General features: G+C 62.3%; 1 protein-coding gene and 1 long non-coding RNA gene across 3 annotated transcripts in view; one reads left to right on the top strand and one right to left on the bottom strand.

The window, feature by feature from the left end:
* Positions 1-11,655: 11,655 nt before the first annotated feature.
* LOC121669668 overlaps positions 11,656-18,019 on the bottom strand; it is an 8,046-nt gene continuing 1,682 nt past the window's right edge. The window contains exons 2-3 of the long non-coding RNA XR_006017843.1: positions 13,398-13,650; positions 11,656-12,665 (exon numbers count right to left, since the gene is read on the bottom strand). This is a non-coding gene — a long non-coding RNA (uncharacterized LOC121669668). The remainder of the gene's footprint in view (positions 12,666-13,397; positions 13,651-18,019) is intronic.
* NKX2-2 (NK2 homeobox 2) lies at positions 13,644-15,553 on the top strand. Of its 2 annotated transcripts, XM_042038922.1 has the most exons (3): positions 13,648-14,324; positions 14,700-15,008; positions 15,111-15,553. In XM_042038922.1, the coding sequence occupies exons 1-3, from the start codon at positions 14,069-14,071 to the stop codon at positions 15,257-15,259; spliced, it is 714 nt and encodes a 237-aa protein (XP_041894856.1). In that variant the 5' UTR covers positions 13,648-14,068; the 3' UTR covers positions 15,260-15,553. The 2 variants fall into 2 exon arrangements, with proteins under 2 accessions (XP_041894855.1, XP_041894856.1); XM_042038921.1 differs by having other exon boundaries at positions 13,644-14,324; positions 14,700-15,553.

Here is an 18,019-nt window from a genome sequence, read left to right as displayed (position 1 = left end):
CGTGTGCCAGCATCCACCCGTGGGCGGCTCTGCCGGTCACCATCCCACCCCCCCCAGCACCAGGGAAAACACTTCCCGCTGGATCATTTGGGAGCATCATCATCGTGCATCTGCCTCCCGGAAGAAAACCCAAAACAACTCCTTTTCCCAAGCCACTCCAACCACACAGAAATTCCCGGCCTCCAGAGGAATCCGAGGGACACCCCGGACTGCTCACTGCTCACCAGCGGGAGCACCAGCACCCAGCAGCTCCCTCATCCCACCGGCACTTCCCTGGCCGTGCCACAGGGGCCAAATCCAGCAGGATTCCGAAACGCCGCGTCGCTTGACACCCTGCCACCCCGGTAACCCGCTCGCTTCACTTTTTCCTTTTTTTCTTCTTTTTTTCTTCTTTTTTTTTGTTTTGGCGTGCTGACGAGATTTATTTCAAGCTCTTCACTTCGCTGAAGTTGAGGGAGGACTCGCCACGTACTCAGCGAGGCGCCGCGGTGTGCTGCCACGTCCTCGGCTGCCGAAGTCTCCGCGTTTATTCTCCTGCGGACGGCCCCAGAATCCACTCCGTGCTGAATAAAATCAGCCTCGGGTGTCCTTCAGGAAGATAACGGCAGGGCTTCGGGAGCCAGGGCGGGAAGTTCAAGGAGAATATTCCAGGTGGCCAGCACGTGAGGAAGGAGCCGCTGAACCTCTCCCATCGAGCTGCCAGCTCCTGCTCGGGCTCGCCTGGCTGCAGACAGGCTCCTGCCTCGGTGAATAACAAGCAGCCCCGCGGCCTGCGGGGTGACGAGAGGAGCCCTGGGATGCTGCTCCTAACCCTGCTGCTCACCTGAGTGACACCTCCCCGGGGGGGGCAGAGGGTGGGGAGCAACAGCCCGGGCTGCAGCCCCCAAAATGTGGGGGTTTCAGGGCCGGTTTGGGGTGGCTGTGCCTCAGGAGCAGCTCTGAGCACTGGAAACACAAAAAACCACAAGCACGGCGACCCAAGGCGAGCCTGGGCTGTGACCCCTGAGGGCGATGCCTCTGCTGAGGTTCCTCAGGGGCTTTTTGGGTTATTTTTTTACAAATAACGATCCTCGTCCGGTTTGCTGGTTCAGGGACAAGGCGGGAGGGTGGAGAGCGAGCACCTGTATCCCACAGGGTGTCCCCACTGGGCATAAAACACCCCCTTGAGCCTCCCTGATCTTGGAGCAGCTCTGTATCCAAGGAAGACCAAGATTCCGCATCCACAGACCTCCCTCCGCTCCCAGTGGAAGCATCCAGCAGCTCCATCCTGCTGGGAGCAGGGAACCTGGCTTTAGCCCAGCCCCTTCTCCTGCTTCCCCAGCCTCCCCCTTTCCCAGAGAGCCTGCCCTTTCCCCCCTGCGGCCACGTGGAGCTCCGGGTGCTCTCAGTTACTCACCGCGGCCCAGCCTCTGCCTTTGGCGCAAAGCCGAGCCCAAGCAGCCGGGGAGAAAGTTGATCCCGGCGTTAATTTGGATCAGGGATGCACACACCCGCCACAGAACGAAGCTGGGGCTGCGCGCTCCTCTCCCCACTGTGTCATCTGCTCCCCACTGCCAGTGCCCTCGTTGATCCTGAAATTACCGAGCCCGAGGAGTTGTTCAGCACGAGATGTGGGGCGTGAAAGGGGAGAGAGGCTCGGGAAATCGCCACCGAGGTTACAGAGGCGGAGCACGACACGCGCTCCAGGCTCCTTCGGTTTCCTTCCACCGCGTTGGGGTGTGGAGGGGGAAAATCCCAGATGGCTTCAGGACGGTGAGGAGAAGCCCAGGAATCTCCTGCCTCCAGCGCAGCCCAGTAATCACCCTCAGCCCAGCAGAGGTCAGGCGTTCAGCACCCAGCTAACCCCCAGCCAGGAGCTGCAGCAGCTCACCTGCTCACCCCCGCTCCCTGGAAAAGCCTGGCCTGGAGCAGAGTTCAAGGAATCGTCCCAGAGGGGTTTGGATTGGAAAGGCCTTTAAATCTCGTCCAGTGCCACCCCGTGCCATGGGACACCCTCCACTGCCCCGGGCTGCTCCCAAGCCAAGTCCAAGCCGGCCTCGGACACTCACAGGGATCCAGGGGTATCTCTCATGCAGCTCACAGGGTGCTGGTTGTTCTCTTCCCCCTCTTTTCCGTATATTTTCCTCGGTTTTGAGGCCTCCCTCCTGCCTTGCTTTGCCTGCACAGCAGCTGAAGGCTGATGGAATTCCCTGTTCCCCCCAAAGTCTCCAGCAGATCCCTGGGGATGGAGCCAGGTTTGCCATCGCCGCTCCCCTCTCAGCAAAGCCAAGAACCAGCCCCTCCACACTCCCAGCCAGGAGCATTTCCAAGGCCCTCAAAGGCCTGGAAAATCCCAAATCCAGCCAATTTCTCCTCTGTCTCTCACTCAAATCGGGGTTTTGTGAGCTCCCAGCCTGCCTGGGGGGAGGAAACCAGACCCTGCTACTGCTGTGGATAACATTGGCGACAAGGAAATCTAGCTTCACTTCCAATCTTTTTTTTTTTTTTAAACAGCGAGTTTTATCTCAAAAAGAATCAATTTTTCTCTGCCTTTGAAGAGCAGAACCCTCCTGATATTCATTACTTGACTCAGGTCTTCGCCTTTGATGGAAAACTTTGGATCGGAGGCGGCATTCGGCATCCTGTTTAGCACGAATGTGACCTACTGGTGCAACAAACGGGCTGTGCAGCGCTATCTCCCCGGCAAAAGAGTTTGCTTGGCAGTGCCGAGAGGGGAAAACAAACCCTTGGCAGGCATTATCAGACAGAAATATGAAATTTATTTTATAAGGAAGAAAAAAAAAGGTGGAGGAAAGCAGTCAAAACGGGCACGTTTCTCTTGCCAGGACCTCAGGATCCCATCCCCACTCCTCCCTGGGCTTGGATCCCAGGATTTCAAGTCTGAGGGGGTGAAAAGAGGTGCAAATCCCTAAGGGCACCTCCACAGCCCCAAAAGTCCGAGTTTCTCCAAGGAGAGGAGCCGGTCCAGGTGGTTTTCAGCTACTCCTGCGGCAGGGCTGTGCCGCAGCGTGTGGGTGAGCAGGAACCGCCCAACACCCCGAGCTGAGCGAGCATCCCGAGGGAGCAGCGCGAGCTCCAGCAGCCCAGTTCCCGCCATTCCCGGAAAAACGAGCAGATTTCAGCGGGAAAACGGCCTCTGCACAAGCTGGGCTCGGCGCTTTTGTCCCTCGGGCTGCTCTGTGCCCACAAGGAAGCGTTCAGGGGCGCTGGAAAAACATTTATCCATAAAACCCGAGAACATCAAATACTCTCCGCTGCGCGCCGCAGCTCCCCGGGCCAGCCTAGCTACTGGGACATCCTGGTGGGAAGGAGCAGCGAGCTCTGGGATTACACATTAGCCAGGGCAGCCCGGGGCCGGGGATGGTTCCAGGACAGAGGAGGAAGGAGCAGCCGCTGTCCCGGTTAATGTGTAACAGCTCCGCCACCTCTGCCTCCTCACCTTCTGCTGCCGGCAGCTGCTGGGGAGGCACCAAACCTGAGCCGGGCCCAGGCTGGGCTCGTGAACCCCTCAGGGGGCACGGGGTGGCCAGGGGGCAAGGGAGGGTCCTGCCCCTGGGTCAGGGATGAGGGAAACCTCCAGCACTGTGCTCCCAGGTCGTCCTGAGCGGGCCAGGTCCTGCTCAGAGCCCCCTGGCTCTCCGTGCCTTCCCCAGGTATCTCCCACAAGTGGATGTCCTGTTCCTATTCCTCAGTGGCAGACCTGGCTGTTTCCCTCCTCCTCCTCAGGTTCTCCTTTTCCTGGCAGAACAGCTGGGGCAGGGATTTCCCTCAGGCTTGGGCTCCGAGGCACAGGGACCCCAGGGACAGATTTCATCCCTCCTCCCACCCCAGAAGAGCTGCCCTGTTCCACCGGGGCTCCCCTTTTCCTACCACCCATAATTCCCACAGCAGCGGAAGAACCTGGGAAGGAATGAGGCCCTCCCAGCCCAGCTTTGAGGAGCCCCTGCAGCGTCTCTGCCACGCTGTCACTGGGGATGTGGCAGGGTCTTCCCAGGAGTGTCCTTGGAGCACGTGGCAGTGCTGGCCTGCTCCCGCTGGGATCTGCTGTGGCGCGCAGGGAATTCCTGCCACTGCTCCCACCAAGGATTTCCATGTGGAAGCCTTCAGTGATGGGCAAGTCCAGACGGAAGATGAGCCAAGCAGCACCCTGATCTCCCAGAGTGTCACAGAACCATGGAATACCCTGAGCTGGGAGGACCCACTGGCGTCATCCGTTCCCACTCCCAGCCCTGCACAGATGCCCTGACACTCCCACCTGGAGCATCCCTGAGTTGGGCTGGAGCCGTGCCCATTCCCTGGGGAGCCTGCTCCGGTTCCTGACCACCCTCATATCCATCCTAGCCCCTCCCCGTGGCCCTGTCTCCACCGGGGACAGCACCGGCTCCAACCCTGCCTGCTCCCTTCCCAGGAAGCCGCCGGACGGGGCCGACACCACCGCCGCGGTGTCAGCAGCGTTCCCACCGCAGCCTGGCTGATCTCGGCTGACAGTGATCCCACCGCTCATTCCCACCGCTCCCGGGGTCCGGGCGCCGGGAGACGGACGCGTGATTGATGGGGCGCCCGCGATACGGCGTGAGCGCTCCTTTATCTGCGCCTCGCCGGTGGCTCCGCGTCGCTCCCAGGGTTTACGGCGTCACTGTCACTTGGGTTGCCTTTTTTTCTTTCCCAACCTGCTTGGTTTTTCCCACCAGGGAATCCGTTTCACCTGCGAGATTTGAGGACTTGGGCCAAGCGCCCCGGGCAAAAGTCGGCATCCGTAAGTGCGGGTGGACGTGGGGGAGTCGGAGCAGGTGCTTTCCACGGAAGGCTGCTGGGAGCGAAATCCACCCAGAGCAACTTCCAGAGGGATTCCGAGCCCAACGCTGCAGCGAGAGGTGAATTCCACGCGAAAAGTTGGGTACGCATGGAGGGACCAAGGCTGGCTGTGGAGACAGTGAGGAGGGGAGGAGAAAATCAGTCGTTGGTGTCACCAGGACATCCTCCCCCTCCCTTTGCTTCCCCAGGAACATGGACCTCCACTTGGGATGCTGGGAGATGTCTCAGGCAGGTGAAACAAGACAAGGCCACGGTGTCCCCAAAAGTGCTGTTGTCAGAGGGCCCCCAGCAGCCCACACCACTCCCATGGGCTGTCCGAGCCGGTGCCGCAGCCTGCGGCTGCTGTGTCCCCACAGCAGCTCCCACCAGCACCTGCTCCTGCTCCGTCCCAGGGCAACACCCAGGAAAAGAGCAGAATGAGGAGAAATGAGGTGAAATTGAATTCCGTATTTTACAAAACGAGGAGCGGGTGCCTGCTTCCAACCGAAACCCGGCTGGACGGGGCGATTCCCATCTCCCTCTGCACAGGTTGCCTCCTTCCCTGCCCTGTTCCAGGTGCTGGAACTGCAGCAGGTTGCGCTGTGTGCTCAGCCCGGGGACAGCCCGTGGCCATCTGTCACCCCCAGGTGTGTGCCCGGCCTGGGCAGGGACGGGGCTTGGGCTCCTCAAACACGGAGCGGGGTCGTAAAGTGGGGTGTGGGGGTGCCTTCCCAGCCCCTCGTCCCACTCCCACCTCCTCCCTCACACTCCCTGCTGTGGGAGACTGGGCACCTGTTTAATTCCCTCTGCAAGCCAGGCTGGAATGAGGACCTCAGCCCAGAGTTCCCAGCTCCTGCTCTTCCCAAGCCCTGCCAGGTCCTGGTGCCGCCTTCTCGAGCTCTGGATTCCCTCACTCCTGGGAGGGGGCTGTGGATGGCGGGTGGGAGCCTGTCCCTGCAGCCAGGGAGTTTTGAGGGGGTGTCTCTCCTCGCCTGGGCATTCCAAGCCCAGAGCTCCCAGGCCTCTCCCAATCCCAGGACACAAAGAGGTGCCAGCTCGAGTGACTGCAAAAACTTGGGAATGACCGCCCTGCCACGAGGCGGAGCCGATCCCAACCTCCCCAGCCTGGGGTCCGGACCTCACACCTCAAAGCCAGCCCCTCCAAGAGATTCCACACGGGGTGTTTGGGGAGCAGGAAGGACTGACTCTCCAAGGCTGAGTGAAACCCGCTTCTCTCTCCGTCCCTGGGCCTGCCGGTTTGGGTCCAGCACTTCTGGGGGATGGCGGGATCCACGCATCGGGCGCCAAAACGCCCTCCTAGTAAAAATAACAAATGAAAACGGGTTAATTCGTAAAAATACGGAGGTTTTGTTCATAAAATAGGAACCGGTTTCCAGCACGGCCCGGGCTTCTCAGCACAGACAGCTGTCCCAAGGAGCACCTGTGGGGCCCCAAAGGCAGCTCTTGCTCCCTTGCCTTTTCCTGCACTTCCCCTCCTTCCCGGATGTGGGGAGGCAGGAGCTGGAGCTGGTTTATTACCACCCTCGCAGAGCTGCAATCCCTCTGTGCAGCGTTCCCTAGGGATGGAGAGAGAGAGACAGAGACACGTCCTGGGCATCCACCCGGAATTCCATGCTGCGAGAGCAAAGACTTTGCAGATTTACGCAAATGAGGCTTCTTCATGCAAATAAATATGTCTGTAAATCACCGTCATTTGATGGGTATTTTATTGTGGGCGACGTAAAACCGCGGGATTATTTTCTCCCCCCCCCCCCCCCCCCCGGTTTCACTCCCTCGCCCAGCAATCGGGGCACTTTGTCCCAACAAAACAAGCTTGGCGAAGTTATTAATTGCCTGGAACAAGCTCTTTATTGACCGGGGTGGGGATCAATCACTTTATCTGCGGGCAGCTCTGCCTGTGACCGGGGGATTTCACTGAGCCCTATCTGTCCCCGGCCCCTGCGACTTTCACACGGGACTCCAAGGTCTTTCCAGGAGCGGGGCAGGTGCTGGGGGGGCGGGGTGGGGATCCGGCTCGGGTGGGATGGAGCAGGGGTTCTGTCGCCTTCCCTCTGCCCGCCGCTGGTGCCACTGCTGGTGCCCCCCCCCCGCCTTTTGTGCGTCACCCAGGAACCCTTTGGAAGGGACGTGGGATGCCCAGGAAGCCCTTCCGGCCGGCTGGGAGCTCTCCGTCCTCTCTGGAATCACGGTGGGATCATACCTTCTGCGGCAAGGAGCCTGGGAAGCGGCCGCGGCACCGAGCTCAGGATGCTTGGAAAACGCTCTCAGGCACGTGGGGTGATTTCTGGGGCTGTCCGGGAGTCGGACTCGATGAGCCCCAACTCAGGATACCCCAGGATTCCACGACCGCTCTTCATCCCTGGCTTCAGGGAAGCTGGGCAGCACCAGCCTCCGTCACCAACTCCATCCCCTTTTCTTCGCAACGATTTTTAAAAAATTGATGTTGAAACCCAAAAAAGGACCCCAAAGAAGGGGGGCAGGGGAGGCGGCTGGGGGCGGCCGCGGCAGCGCAGCTCTAATCTCCCGCACACCGGCGCTATCAGCGGCCGGATCAGCCGCGTATCTAATGTAAACGAGCCTCCCCCCATCAATAACGTGCCACATCTGGCGGCTGGGCTGTGCGGCGCCCTGGCTACCGAGCCATCCGCGCACGGCCAGCGGGGCCGGCCCGGCCCGGCCCGGGCGGGGGGTGCGCAGCGGCGGGGCGGTGGGCGCGGGGGGGCCGGCGGGGGCCGCAGCCAGCGGCTCCTTTGGGGAAGGGGGGCCGGGGGGAGGGCTCTGCCCCCCGGGGGGGAGAGAGGGGCCGGCTCAGCCTTAAAAGAGCCACCCAGGAACCGGCGTGTTTGCGCTTCTTCCCAATTTATGGCCGCGGAGCGTATGGCCGGTGTTCCGCCCGGCGGCAGCCGCCGGGGAGGGCAGCGAGCGGCGCGGGGGATGTGAGGCCGGAGGGACGAGCAGCGGCCCCGGCACACGGCGGAGACAATGCGGGAGGCGGGGGGCCGCCGCCGGAGCCCCCCCGCCTAGGGACCCCCCGCCTCGGGACCCCCGGCCAGGTGAGCCCCGGGAGGCGGCGGGGGGACCCTCCCGCGCGGGGACCCCTGCCCAGGTGACTCCCCGGGGACGGCGGGGGGACACCGCCGCCGAGGGACCCCCGCCCAGGTGAGCCCCGGGGGGCGGCGAGGCCCCCCCAAACCCCCCGCGTCGGGACCTGCCCGGGTGAGCCCCGAGAGGCAGCGGGGGGACCCCAGCTGGAGCCCCCGGCCGGGTGGGCCCCGGGGCGCAGGGGACAGAGGGGGCACCGAGGGTGGGAGCAGCAGGTGGGAAGGGGCTTTGGGGAGGGGTCCGCGCGGGTAGGAGCTGGTGCGGAGCGCCGAGGGGACGCGGCCTCGGCCCCGACGGCGCGGCTGAGACACCGCCACGGCCACGGCCACGGCCGCGGGCGCGGGCGCGGGTGGGCGCGGGGCCGGGGCAGCGCGGGGAGGGGCAGCCCGGGGCGCTCCCCCCTGCCCCGGCCGCGGGACACTTCTCGGCTGCGACGGCAGAGTCCGCCAGAGGACCGGGAATGACCGGGAACGGCCCCGGCCCCCGGCCCCGGCGTGGCCCCCTCCTCCTTCACCCCTTCCCTTCCCTGCCCGTGCCACGCGTGTGCCCCTGGCTCGGCCCCGGCTGCTGGAGCCGAGCCCACGCGGCTGGACCCGTCCCCAGCCAGCGCTGATTCCCCCCGCCCCGCGCGGGGCGCCCCGGAGGGTCCCCGCACCCCCCAGCCCCGACACGCACCCGGCGGTGACCGGGGCGCGGAGACCTCCGCGGAGCGCGGGCGGGTGCGGGAAGCGGATCCAGATAAGAGAGTAAATCCCGCCGCCGCGCTCCCTTCGCTCCGGGGCCAGGGGGCCGGGGTTTCCTTGTCGAGGAGAAAAAATTCATTTCTGACAAAGCTTAATCTCGTCGGGACACGTTTAATCAATAGAGACGGGTCGGGCAGAGCCGGGGGGCTTCGGGCGGGGGGGACCCCTGTCCGTCCGGCCAATAAACCGGTTTAGGATAGACTGGAAAGGGGAAGGGAGCCCCGGGCCGGGCTTACGGCTCCCCCCGAGCGCAGGGGCGGGGGGGAATTAAATAAGACGAAATGTGGGTCGGGGGGCTGCGGGCTCCCGGCTTTGTGCCCGGAGCCCACTGCCTCCATCGCTGTGGGCAATAATTTCCAAAATCTCATTAAAGTGCATTTATCAAAGCCCTAACATGTGCCCTCCGGCTCTGCCATAACCCCGCCGGCCCCCAGGGAGGGGGGGGGGGGGGGGGCGGGAGGAAATCCCAATTTCTATGACAATTCGCCACCTCGGGAGCCTGGCTGCGGGGCAGATCCACATCTACAGATTTATAAGGAATATCGGTGAATTGGAAGGATTTCTCCGCCTTTGAAGCGTCGTGGGGAAGGAGATAGAGCAATCGTGAGAATAGGGAAGCTCATTTAGATTCCTATGTCCTGGAGAAGAATTAATTGTCCGATGGAGAAAGGCAGGCCGGCGCCGGGATTTTGGGGGGCGGTGGGGGCTTTCCCTGAAGCTTCCATTGGGAATGCTGCTGCTGACTCCCTTCCCGCGTGCGGGGCGATCTTCCCCCTTTTTCTCCCCCCTTCCCCCCCCGCCGTTTTGTTTTTCCTTTTCTTTCCCCCCAGAACATCCTTAACGCCTTTGCCAATGCCATTTTTTCCAGCCAGGAAACGAGCCGGGAATTTCAGCCCGCAGAAACTCCGTTACAATTAAGTTCCTGCAAGCGCCGGAGGGTTCAGGAGGCTCTGGTGGCTACCCTCGATTTTAGGAAATAGGTTTTTTTGTTTGTTTGTTTTTTTCTCTCTCACTCGCTCCCTGGCCGGGCTGCCGGTGTGCGAGGCGATCCCGTGGCCTGGGCTCCGTGCCCACGGCCTGGCGTGGCCGGTCCCTTCCGAGCCGGAGTCGCCGCCGAGCCGCAGAGTGTTCTCTCCAGCGCTGGAAAATGCGGTTTGAACCCCTCCGTGCGCGGCTCTTGGGGCCGGAGGGGTTCTTTCACTGCCATCGTTTCACTCCGATTTTTAAAATTTCGATTTTGATTTTTCCGGCCGGGAAGAGCTGTCCCCTTTCATGTGGCCGCTGTCCTTCCCTCCGCCGCACTTTAAAACAAAGAGGGTGTTACTTACAGGGATGCTCCCGAGGTGAGACTCCTCGTGACAGTTACCAGGACACGGGCTGCTCTTCCCTTTCCCCGTTCGTTCCAAGTGGATCTCATTCTGGGAGATAAAATCAACCTGTCCCCTAACAAAGGCTTTGTGCGGGCTCCGCTAATCCGGGCCGAGCGGCAAGGTGCAGCCCCGCTCCGTTTGTTTGTCTGCGGGCTGGAGCGAAGGGAAAACAATATCTGGCATCTTTGGCTCCATCAGACGATAAATTGATCCACTTGTCGGGAGCGGCGGTGGGAATGGCAATGGAGACGAGCTCGGAGCGGGCAGGGAGGGGAGGGAGAGCGACAGGCTCCTGCCCAGCGCGGTTTCCCGCATTTCTCTCTATAATGCGCATTATTACACTCGGTAGCAGCACAGTTATACTGCGCCGTATGTGATACACGCGTAGGATCCGCTCGGCGGAGAAGGGAGCGGACCCGGGGAGCCGCCGGCTTAAAGCAGAGGGGGTCCCCTGCGCCGTGCGGGGGAGCGGGACCCTCGGGCCGCGGCCGGGAGCCAGAAAGGCGAGGAAGCCGCCCAAAAGCAGCCCCAGGGGCCGCCTGCGGCGCGGCGGGAGCCCGCTTTGCCCGCCGGGATCCGCGGCGGCCGGGCCCACGCGGGACTGCGGCGAGCGGCTCGGGAGGCCTCGCCCCCTCTCCTGTCCCCTCTCCTGCCCCTTCCCCGCTCCTAGAAAACAGAGGAGCCAGCTCTAAGCCCGCGGGCGAGGGGCGGGGGGGAGCCCCCCGTGAAGGCGGGCAGGGAGGGAATCGGGCCCCGCGGGCAGAGCCGCTCGTCCCCCACGGCCGCCGCTCGGCCCCGCCACACGCGCCGCGGTTCCGGGGGCCGGGGCGGGAGGGCCGCGGGCCCCCCGGCCTTGTCACCGCCTGTCCCAGGGCCGGAGCTTCCCCGCCGCGCGTGGGACCGGCCGGGGGGGGGGCCGAGGCCCTGTCGCGACAGCCGCGGCGCTGCCGTCGGGTTTTGCCCCCGCGCAGCGCGACCCCGGTGCGGGGCAGCGTCCCGGCCCCGCGACCCCTCCTGGCGTCAGAGGGCCCGCGCGGCTCTGACGTCACCGCCCGCCGGTGACGTCACGGCGTCCCGGGCCGCCCCCGCGGAGCCCAGCGAGGTCCGCGCGTGGGGAGGGGGCCGCGACCCCCGGGGCTGTGTCCGGCCGCGACCCCCGGGGCTGTGTCCGGCCTCCTCCCGAGAGCCCCACGCCGCGAGGGACGCTCTGCCCGTGGCGTGGGGTTTGTGCATGGGTTCAGGTTCGGGAGTGTTCTTCATCATCATTATTATTATTATTATTACTATTATTAAACCCCGGCCCGCCCCGCGGGGCCCGGCCCGCGTTGGCTGCCCCGGGGGTGCTCTGCCCTTCCCTCCCCGGGCTCGGCTTCTGTCAGGGTCCTCCGTCCCGCCACTGTCCCGATTATCGCCGCTCTCCTCGCTCTTTTTTCCCCTTCGGCGTAATAAAACCCCCATCCGAGCCGGGGGGCCGCGTAAATCCGTGGGTAACCCCAAGACTGAGTGGGAATCGGCGGTGCCCGGCAAAGGAGCGGGAGGGGGCCGGGCCGAAGGGGTTCCCTCGATATCGAGGAGGGCTCCGCAATGGATGAAGAGATAGCCATTGAGCGCGGTTGAATACCATGACAACTAGGAACAACCTCAGATTTATTCCCAACAGTTAGGGCGCGCTGAAAGAGGGCGTCAATCACGTATTATTTCGCCACTGAAATAAATGCAAAAACTGCGCCGAGACAAAGGGTTCCAACAGGAGCCGGACATTTGTCTACATTGCGGACATTGTCCCCAGCTTAGCCGTCGGGTTGTATTTGTGTTTGCGCGGGGCCGACCACCCAGGATGCGCGCAGGGGCTCGCTTAAAAAAAAAAAAAAAAGGGGGGGGGGGGAAAAATCCCTGGGCATTGTCAGCCACATCACATACTTTATGGGAGGCAGGCTGGGGGCTGGGGCAGCAAAAGTGGGGGGAGCGGCGAGGGAGACGAGGGGAAGGTGCGGATCCATGGCCGGGCGCGGAGGAGGAAGGCTGAGGCGGCGTCTCCCCAGCGCGGCCCGCGGCGTTGCGGCTCCTTCCCCCCACCACGCGGGGAGGGAAACTCGGGCAACTTTTGTCGCCCAGAAATGAGGGCGCTGGGGGGAAGCCCCTTCCCAGATTGCACAAACCCCGCGGCCCGCGTCGCCCCGCGCATCTCGGTCACCCTCGCGCATCTTCGTCACCCCCGCGCTCCGGCCCGGCCCGGGAAGGGCTCGGGAAAGGCAGAGGGATGGAAAATCAGAGAAAAAGAAAAGGGACGGGAGAGGGAAAGAGATGGAAGGGGAAGGAAGGAAAGAAGGGGGAAAGGAAGACGGTCCGGGCCCTGCCCCGTGAGGGTGCGCACGGCCGAGGCTCCTGGGCGGGTGCAGGGAGCAGGAGGAAGGAAGGGAGAAAGGAAATGAAAATCAAAGTTGGTGGCAGACAGAGAGAAGCTGGGGGGAGGTTTCTGCATCCCGCGCCGGGCAGGGGGAGCCCCCAGGGCCGCACCCGCGGCCGGGAATGCTGCGGGCTCCGCGGGGTGTGTGCGAGCATGGTGACACCTGGGGGGCCGGCCTTGCCTAGGGAAGGACCCCCTTCTTTGCCCGTCTCCATCCTTCCCCAGCTCCTGAAAAAGAAAGAAAGAAAGGAAAAAAAAAAAAAGATAGAAAAGGAAAAAAAAGAGAATTCAGTCCTGTACGACTCCATCGGGCTGCAGCCCATCGAGTGATCCCAACGGGCTGGATTCATTCCCCTGGAAGAAGGTGGCAAAATCAATGAGACCTCTTCAAATAAGCACACACTTCCCCCCCAGCCCCCGCCCCGTCCCCAATAATCACCGCCCGGATCTCGCCGGGTCGCGCCTGGCGATCGCGTTTTGCCAGTTCGCTTAATTTGGGAGCAAACTAGAATCAATTACTCGCTGTTTAATTTCCAGCGCTCATCCCTAAGCCCCAACCAAAATATTGACCTAGGCGGGTTAGATAAGTTGGGCTCTTGCCATCTGAGCCGCCTCGGTCCCGCGCGGGCTGCGCGGCTGCGGAGCTGCGGCCACAGGCCCCCCTCCCAAATTATTATTATGATTATTATTGCTCTAATTTTTTTTTTTCCTCTCTCCCCTCGCCCGGAGGAAAACACGGGTGGAAAACGCACTTTGGGGCGTGCGGAGCGCCGGGCTGGTGCGGAGCTCTTTGTATGTAAATAGTGCCCTTAAAAAAAGCTGGGAAGGCCCCCCCCTCCCTCCTTCCCTCTCTCCCTCTCTCCCTCCCTCCCTCCCTCCTTCCCTTCCTCCCTCCCCCCCCGGCGCCGCCACACGCCCCCCCCGCGCCGAGGGCCCTCCCCGCGCCGGTAATTAACTGACACGTTATACCACTCATCACCAATGGTGGAAGCTCGGAGCTCGCCCAAAACCCGCAATTTCACATCTGCAAACACTGTCTTCATCCACTTGACTTCCAAGACCCGCCCACACGTGGCCAACCTTTCCTGGGTTTAATGTAGGTTTTTTTTCTCGCTCCTCTCGGCAGGTTCATGTGTGGGGACCAGCCTTATATGGACTCCTCGCTCCAGCAATGGCTCGGGATTTTCCAGCGGCAGGCGCGGGTTCGGCGCGGCTGAACAAGATCCAGAAGTGATCTTTTTTTTTTTTTTTTTTTTTTTTTTTTTTTTCTTTTTTTTTTTTTTTTCCTTTGGCGTCTCTTCCCCCTTTTTCCCTGGAGTTACAAACTATTCCCGAAACCAGCTGCTACTCCCGCTCTCGGAATTTTCCCCCGTGGCAGAACAACCAGAGACCCGTCGCTGCGGCCGCTTCTCCCGCACAACCCCCGCCGCTTATTTTTCTATAAATCCATATTCTTATTCTACTTTTTTTCCCTCCTCCACGCGTGCCGTGTGCCCCCCCCCGCCCCCTCCTTGCTCCCCGTGTCCCTGCGCGGTGTCGTTGTCGCCGCTCGGCGTGTGCGTGCCCAGCCGTGACCCGGCGGCTCGGCCAAGCTGCGGCTCCAACTTTCCCAGCCGGAATTTGGCCGGAACATGTCTCTGACCAACACAAAGACGGGCTTCTCGGTGAAGGACATTTTGGACCTCCCCGACACCAACGATGAGGACGGCTCGGCGGAGGGCGGCGAGGAGGAGAGCGAGGCGCCCGAGCCGCCCAGGAAAGCGGGAGTTTTGGGACAAACCCCCTTGGACACTGTTCCGACGCTGCCTTTGAAGGGCCCTTTCTACGATAACAGCGATAATCCCTACACGCGCTGGCTGGCGAGCGCCGAGGGCATCCAGTACTCCCGTGAGTGCCGGGGGGACGGGGCAGCGGGGACCGGGGGCGATGGGGGGGTGGACACGGGGTATGGGAGGCGGGGGGCGGGGGCCTTGCGGCTCGTCCCGGCCGGGAACGGGGCAGCGCCGCTTCCAGCTGCCCCCGGCGGCGGGGCGGGAGCTGGGGGTCCGTGGATGGATGGACGGACGGATGGACGGATGGATGGATGGACGGATGGATGGATGGGGGGGGGGGGTTGCCTGTCTGCACGGCTGGCCTCCATCCCGACACGGCCGGGCGGCGGGAGGGCGATGCGGGGGCCGGCGGGAGGGATGCGGGGGCCGGCGGAGGGGCACCCCCCGGCCCGGCCCGTCCCCCCGCTGACCGGGCACGGCTTGTCCGCAGTGCACGGGCTGGCGGCCGGCGGCGGCGGCCAGGACCCCTCGGCCAAGTCCCCGGAGCCGTCGGCCGACGAGTCGCCCGACAACGAGAAGGAAGCGGCGGGCGGCGGGGACGCGGGCAAGAAGAGGAAGAGGAGGGTGCTCTTCTCCAAGGCGCAGACCTACGAGCTGGAGCGGCGGTTCCGGCAGCAGCGGTACCTGTCGGCGCCGGAGCGGGAGCACCTGGCCAGCCTGATCCGCCTCACCCCCACGCAGGTGAAGATCTGGTTCCAGAACCACCGCTACAAGATGAAGCGGGCGCGGGCCGAGAAAGGTATGGAAGTGACTCCTCTCCCCTCCCCGCGGCGGGTGGCCGTGCCGGTCTTAGTCAGGGACGGCAAGCCCTGCCACACGCTCAAAGCTCAGGACTTGGCAGCCGCGACTTTCCAGACGGGCATCCCGTTCTCGGCGTACAGCGCGCAGTCCCTGCAGCACATGCAGTACAACGCGCAGTACAGCGCGGCCGGCAGCCCCCAGTACCCCACAGCGCACCACTTGGTACCGGCGCAGCAATGGACTTGGTGAGTGAGGGCCGCCGGGCAGCGCGGCACACCCCGCACACGCGCCCCCCGCACGCGCGCACGCCCCAAAAACGGAGGAAAACCCTGAGATAACAAACAGAGGATGAGAGACAGACAGACAGAGACAGAGAGAGAGAAAGAGAGAGAGAGAGAGAGAGAGGAGGAGACAGACTGATGCTCCGAAAATAAACAAGCAAACAAACAAAAAATCGAAACTGCGGGGGAAGGAATGGAGAGGGAAACGCTATTATTATTATTATTATTGCTATTATTATTATTATTGCTATTATTATTATTATTATGGTTTGGTTTTGGTTTTTTTTTCCCTCTGCCGTTTCTTTTCCCCTCCATTTTTTTTTTTTTTTGGGGGGGGGGTTCGGTTTCATTTCGGGAGGGAGGCGGGGGGTAAGGGAGGGGAGGTGTTTTTTGTGCGTCATTGTTTACAGAAATTTTTTGCGCCATTCAGAGTGGTCCTGTCTACCTACAATTAAAATAAAAGAGGAAAAAGGGAAAGGGGGGGAGGGAAGATCGCCAGAATTACAACAACAACAACAACAAAAAAAAAAAAAAGGGAAAAAAATAAAGAATAAAACCCCCCCCCGCTGCTCCTGTGATTTTGTGAGGAACGGGGGCGCGGCCGCCGCGCGGGGCACCCCAAAAGGGGAGCTCCAGCGCGGCCCTTCGAGCGCGGTTTGCGGCCCCGACATCCGCCAGCGGGGGTGTTTTTACACCTTGTCGCGGTCGCTGTCGCTGCCGCGAGCCGCGGCCCGGGCGCTCCGCTCTCTCTTCTCCGGTTTGGGGGCCGCCTCAACTATTCCCGAGCGGAGGAAGGAGCCCCGCGCACGCTGAAACCCACCCCGCCCGGAGAGCGGCTCCCCGTGCCACCCCGCCCCGCCATTTAATACGAATCTAAATTTTTTTTCAAAGCTGCCTTTCGAGGAAAAATAGTAGAGAAGGAAGCGATAACAACGACGGAAGGGTTTTGTGCGACTTCTCGTCGCGGCCGCCTCTCGGCATCCCCCGGCGCAGCCCCGCGGGGGTGACACGGCCGAGCAGGGCCCCGCGCACCCCCTTCCACCCGCCGGACTTCTTTCTTTCTCCTTCGGGGGAAAACGGCTTTATTTTTTTGGTGGGAGCGGTCGGCTCCATCCCGCCGGCGGCAAACTGGAGCGGGGGGAATTTCTGTTTCCCTGCTTTCTGTCTGCGAGTGCGCTTTTTCTACACCGCAGCGCTGCGGAGATCTGGGTACCGGCATCGCCGCCGTGCCCCCTCCCCGGGCTGGGGGCCCTGCGAACGGCAGGCACAGCGGAAACTTCGCCGTCAGCCCTCGGGGATGCGCCGGCGGCTCAGGCAGGGCGGGGGAAAGGGTTAACACCGGGAGACACCCCGTCCCCCTCAGAAAAAAAACGGAGGACGAGGGACAGGGGACAAGAGAGAGGCGAGGCGGGGCTGGGCGGCTCTGCCGGGTGGAACGGGGACCGGCAGCGAGCCCGGCCGGGACCGGGCAGGGGCAGCCCCGGCTCGGAGCGGGTTCTGCAGAGCAGTGGCTCCTTCGCCCGCCCCTGCGGCTTTTAGGCTGCTCGAGATGCTTCAAAAAACGAAAACAAATCCAAGCAGCCTTTGTCCGGAGCGGCGGGGCCGGGGCAGCGCCCGCCCCGTCCCGCGGGGCTGAGCCCGGCCGGGACGGGGCAGTTCAATGCCAAAGAGACGGTCGCTCCCGACCCCGCCGCATCCCGATCCTGCCAAATCCCGGCGCTCCAACAACATCAACCTCTTCCCGGGCCCCGCCGAGCCCGGCGCGCCCCTCCGCCCCAGCGCATCCTCCGTCGGCCGCGGATCCCCGCGCAGCCTCGGCTGGGGCTTTTTTATCTTTTTCGCACTTCTTTCCTCCCCTCTCCTCCTCTCCCGTCCCTCCTTCCCCTGTCTCCTTTCCCCAAACCACCGAGGCTCCGCGCAGCGGAGGAGCAGCCGCGGCCGTTCCGCTTCCGAACGCTGGGAAGCTCCGCTGCTGTCCCGGACCCGAGGGCAACGCAGGGACGAGCGCCGGTTTTCCCTTCTCCAAGCCCGGCGTGCGAACCAGGAGCGGAGAGACGGAAAATTGTCACTTCTTTTTTCTTCTTACTTGTTTTTTTTTTTTTAAATTTAAATTTGTTTCCTCCCAATTCCTTTTCTGGTTTTTTTTACTTTCTTTTTTTTTTTTTTCTGTCTTTTTTTTTTTTTCCCTTCCCCTTCCCCTCGGGCTGTGCCGAGTCTATCAAACCATTTGTGTGGCCCTAACCCCCGTGGCCTTATATCTGCCGTGCCGCCGGGCCAGTCTATCTTTGCACAATATACAGTAGACTTCAGAGAGCAGCACAATGGGGGAGGCAGGGAGGTGAGCATGTTAGAGGCGTGCATATTAACGAGCCGCGGCCAAAGGAGCCAAAGGAGCCGGCGAAAAACCGGGAGAGACGGTCCGGGAGGGGGGGACGCCCTCCCTGCGCCTTCCCTGCCTCGGCCGTGGCTGTTTTTGGGGCTCGGCATTGATGCGGAGCGCGGAGTCAGGGAGCGGTGTCCTCCGCGTTTTGTTCGGGCTGTCACTCGCGCTCATTGTTCGGCATGTTCTACATGTTGTATCCCATATGGCCAGCTGGGCCGGGGACCCCTCACAAAACCCAAATTGTGCCCAGCTTTCAAACCCAGCATTGTTGTCCGTGAAAGGCAGGCGAATTAAAAATTCGTGCTATATCTATTCTGGAAAAAAAAAAAAAAAAAAAAAAAAAAA

Source organism: Corvus kubaryi, unplaced genomic scaffold (assembly GCF_017639235.1).
Source record: "Corvus kubaryi isolate FWS band 111438036 unplaced genomic scaffold, C.kubaryi_AGA036_p1.0 37393, whole genome shotgun sequence".
Lineage (NCBI taxonomy): Eukaryota > Metazoa > Chordata > Aves > Passeriformes > Corvidae > Corvus > Corvus kubaryi.
The sequence above is the reverse complement of the archived record's forward strand: the minus strand, read 5'-3'. Positions and strand labels throughout refer to the sequence as shown.

Coding starts and splice junctions, on each gene's coding strand:
- NKX2-2 (XM_042038921.1), top strand. CDS start 14,069: ATGTCTCTGACCAACACAAAGACGGGCTTCTCGGTGAAGGACATTTTG. Junction 14,325..14,699: donor CGAGGGCATCCAGTACTCCC/GTGAGTGCCGGG, acceptor GCTTGTCCGCAG/TGCACGGGCTGGCGGCCGGC.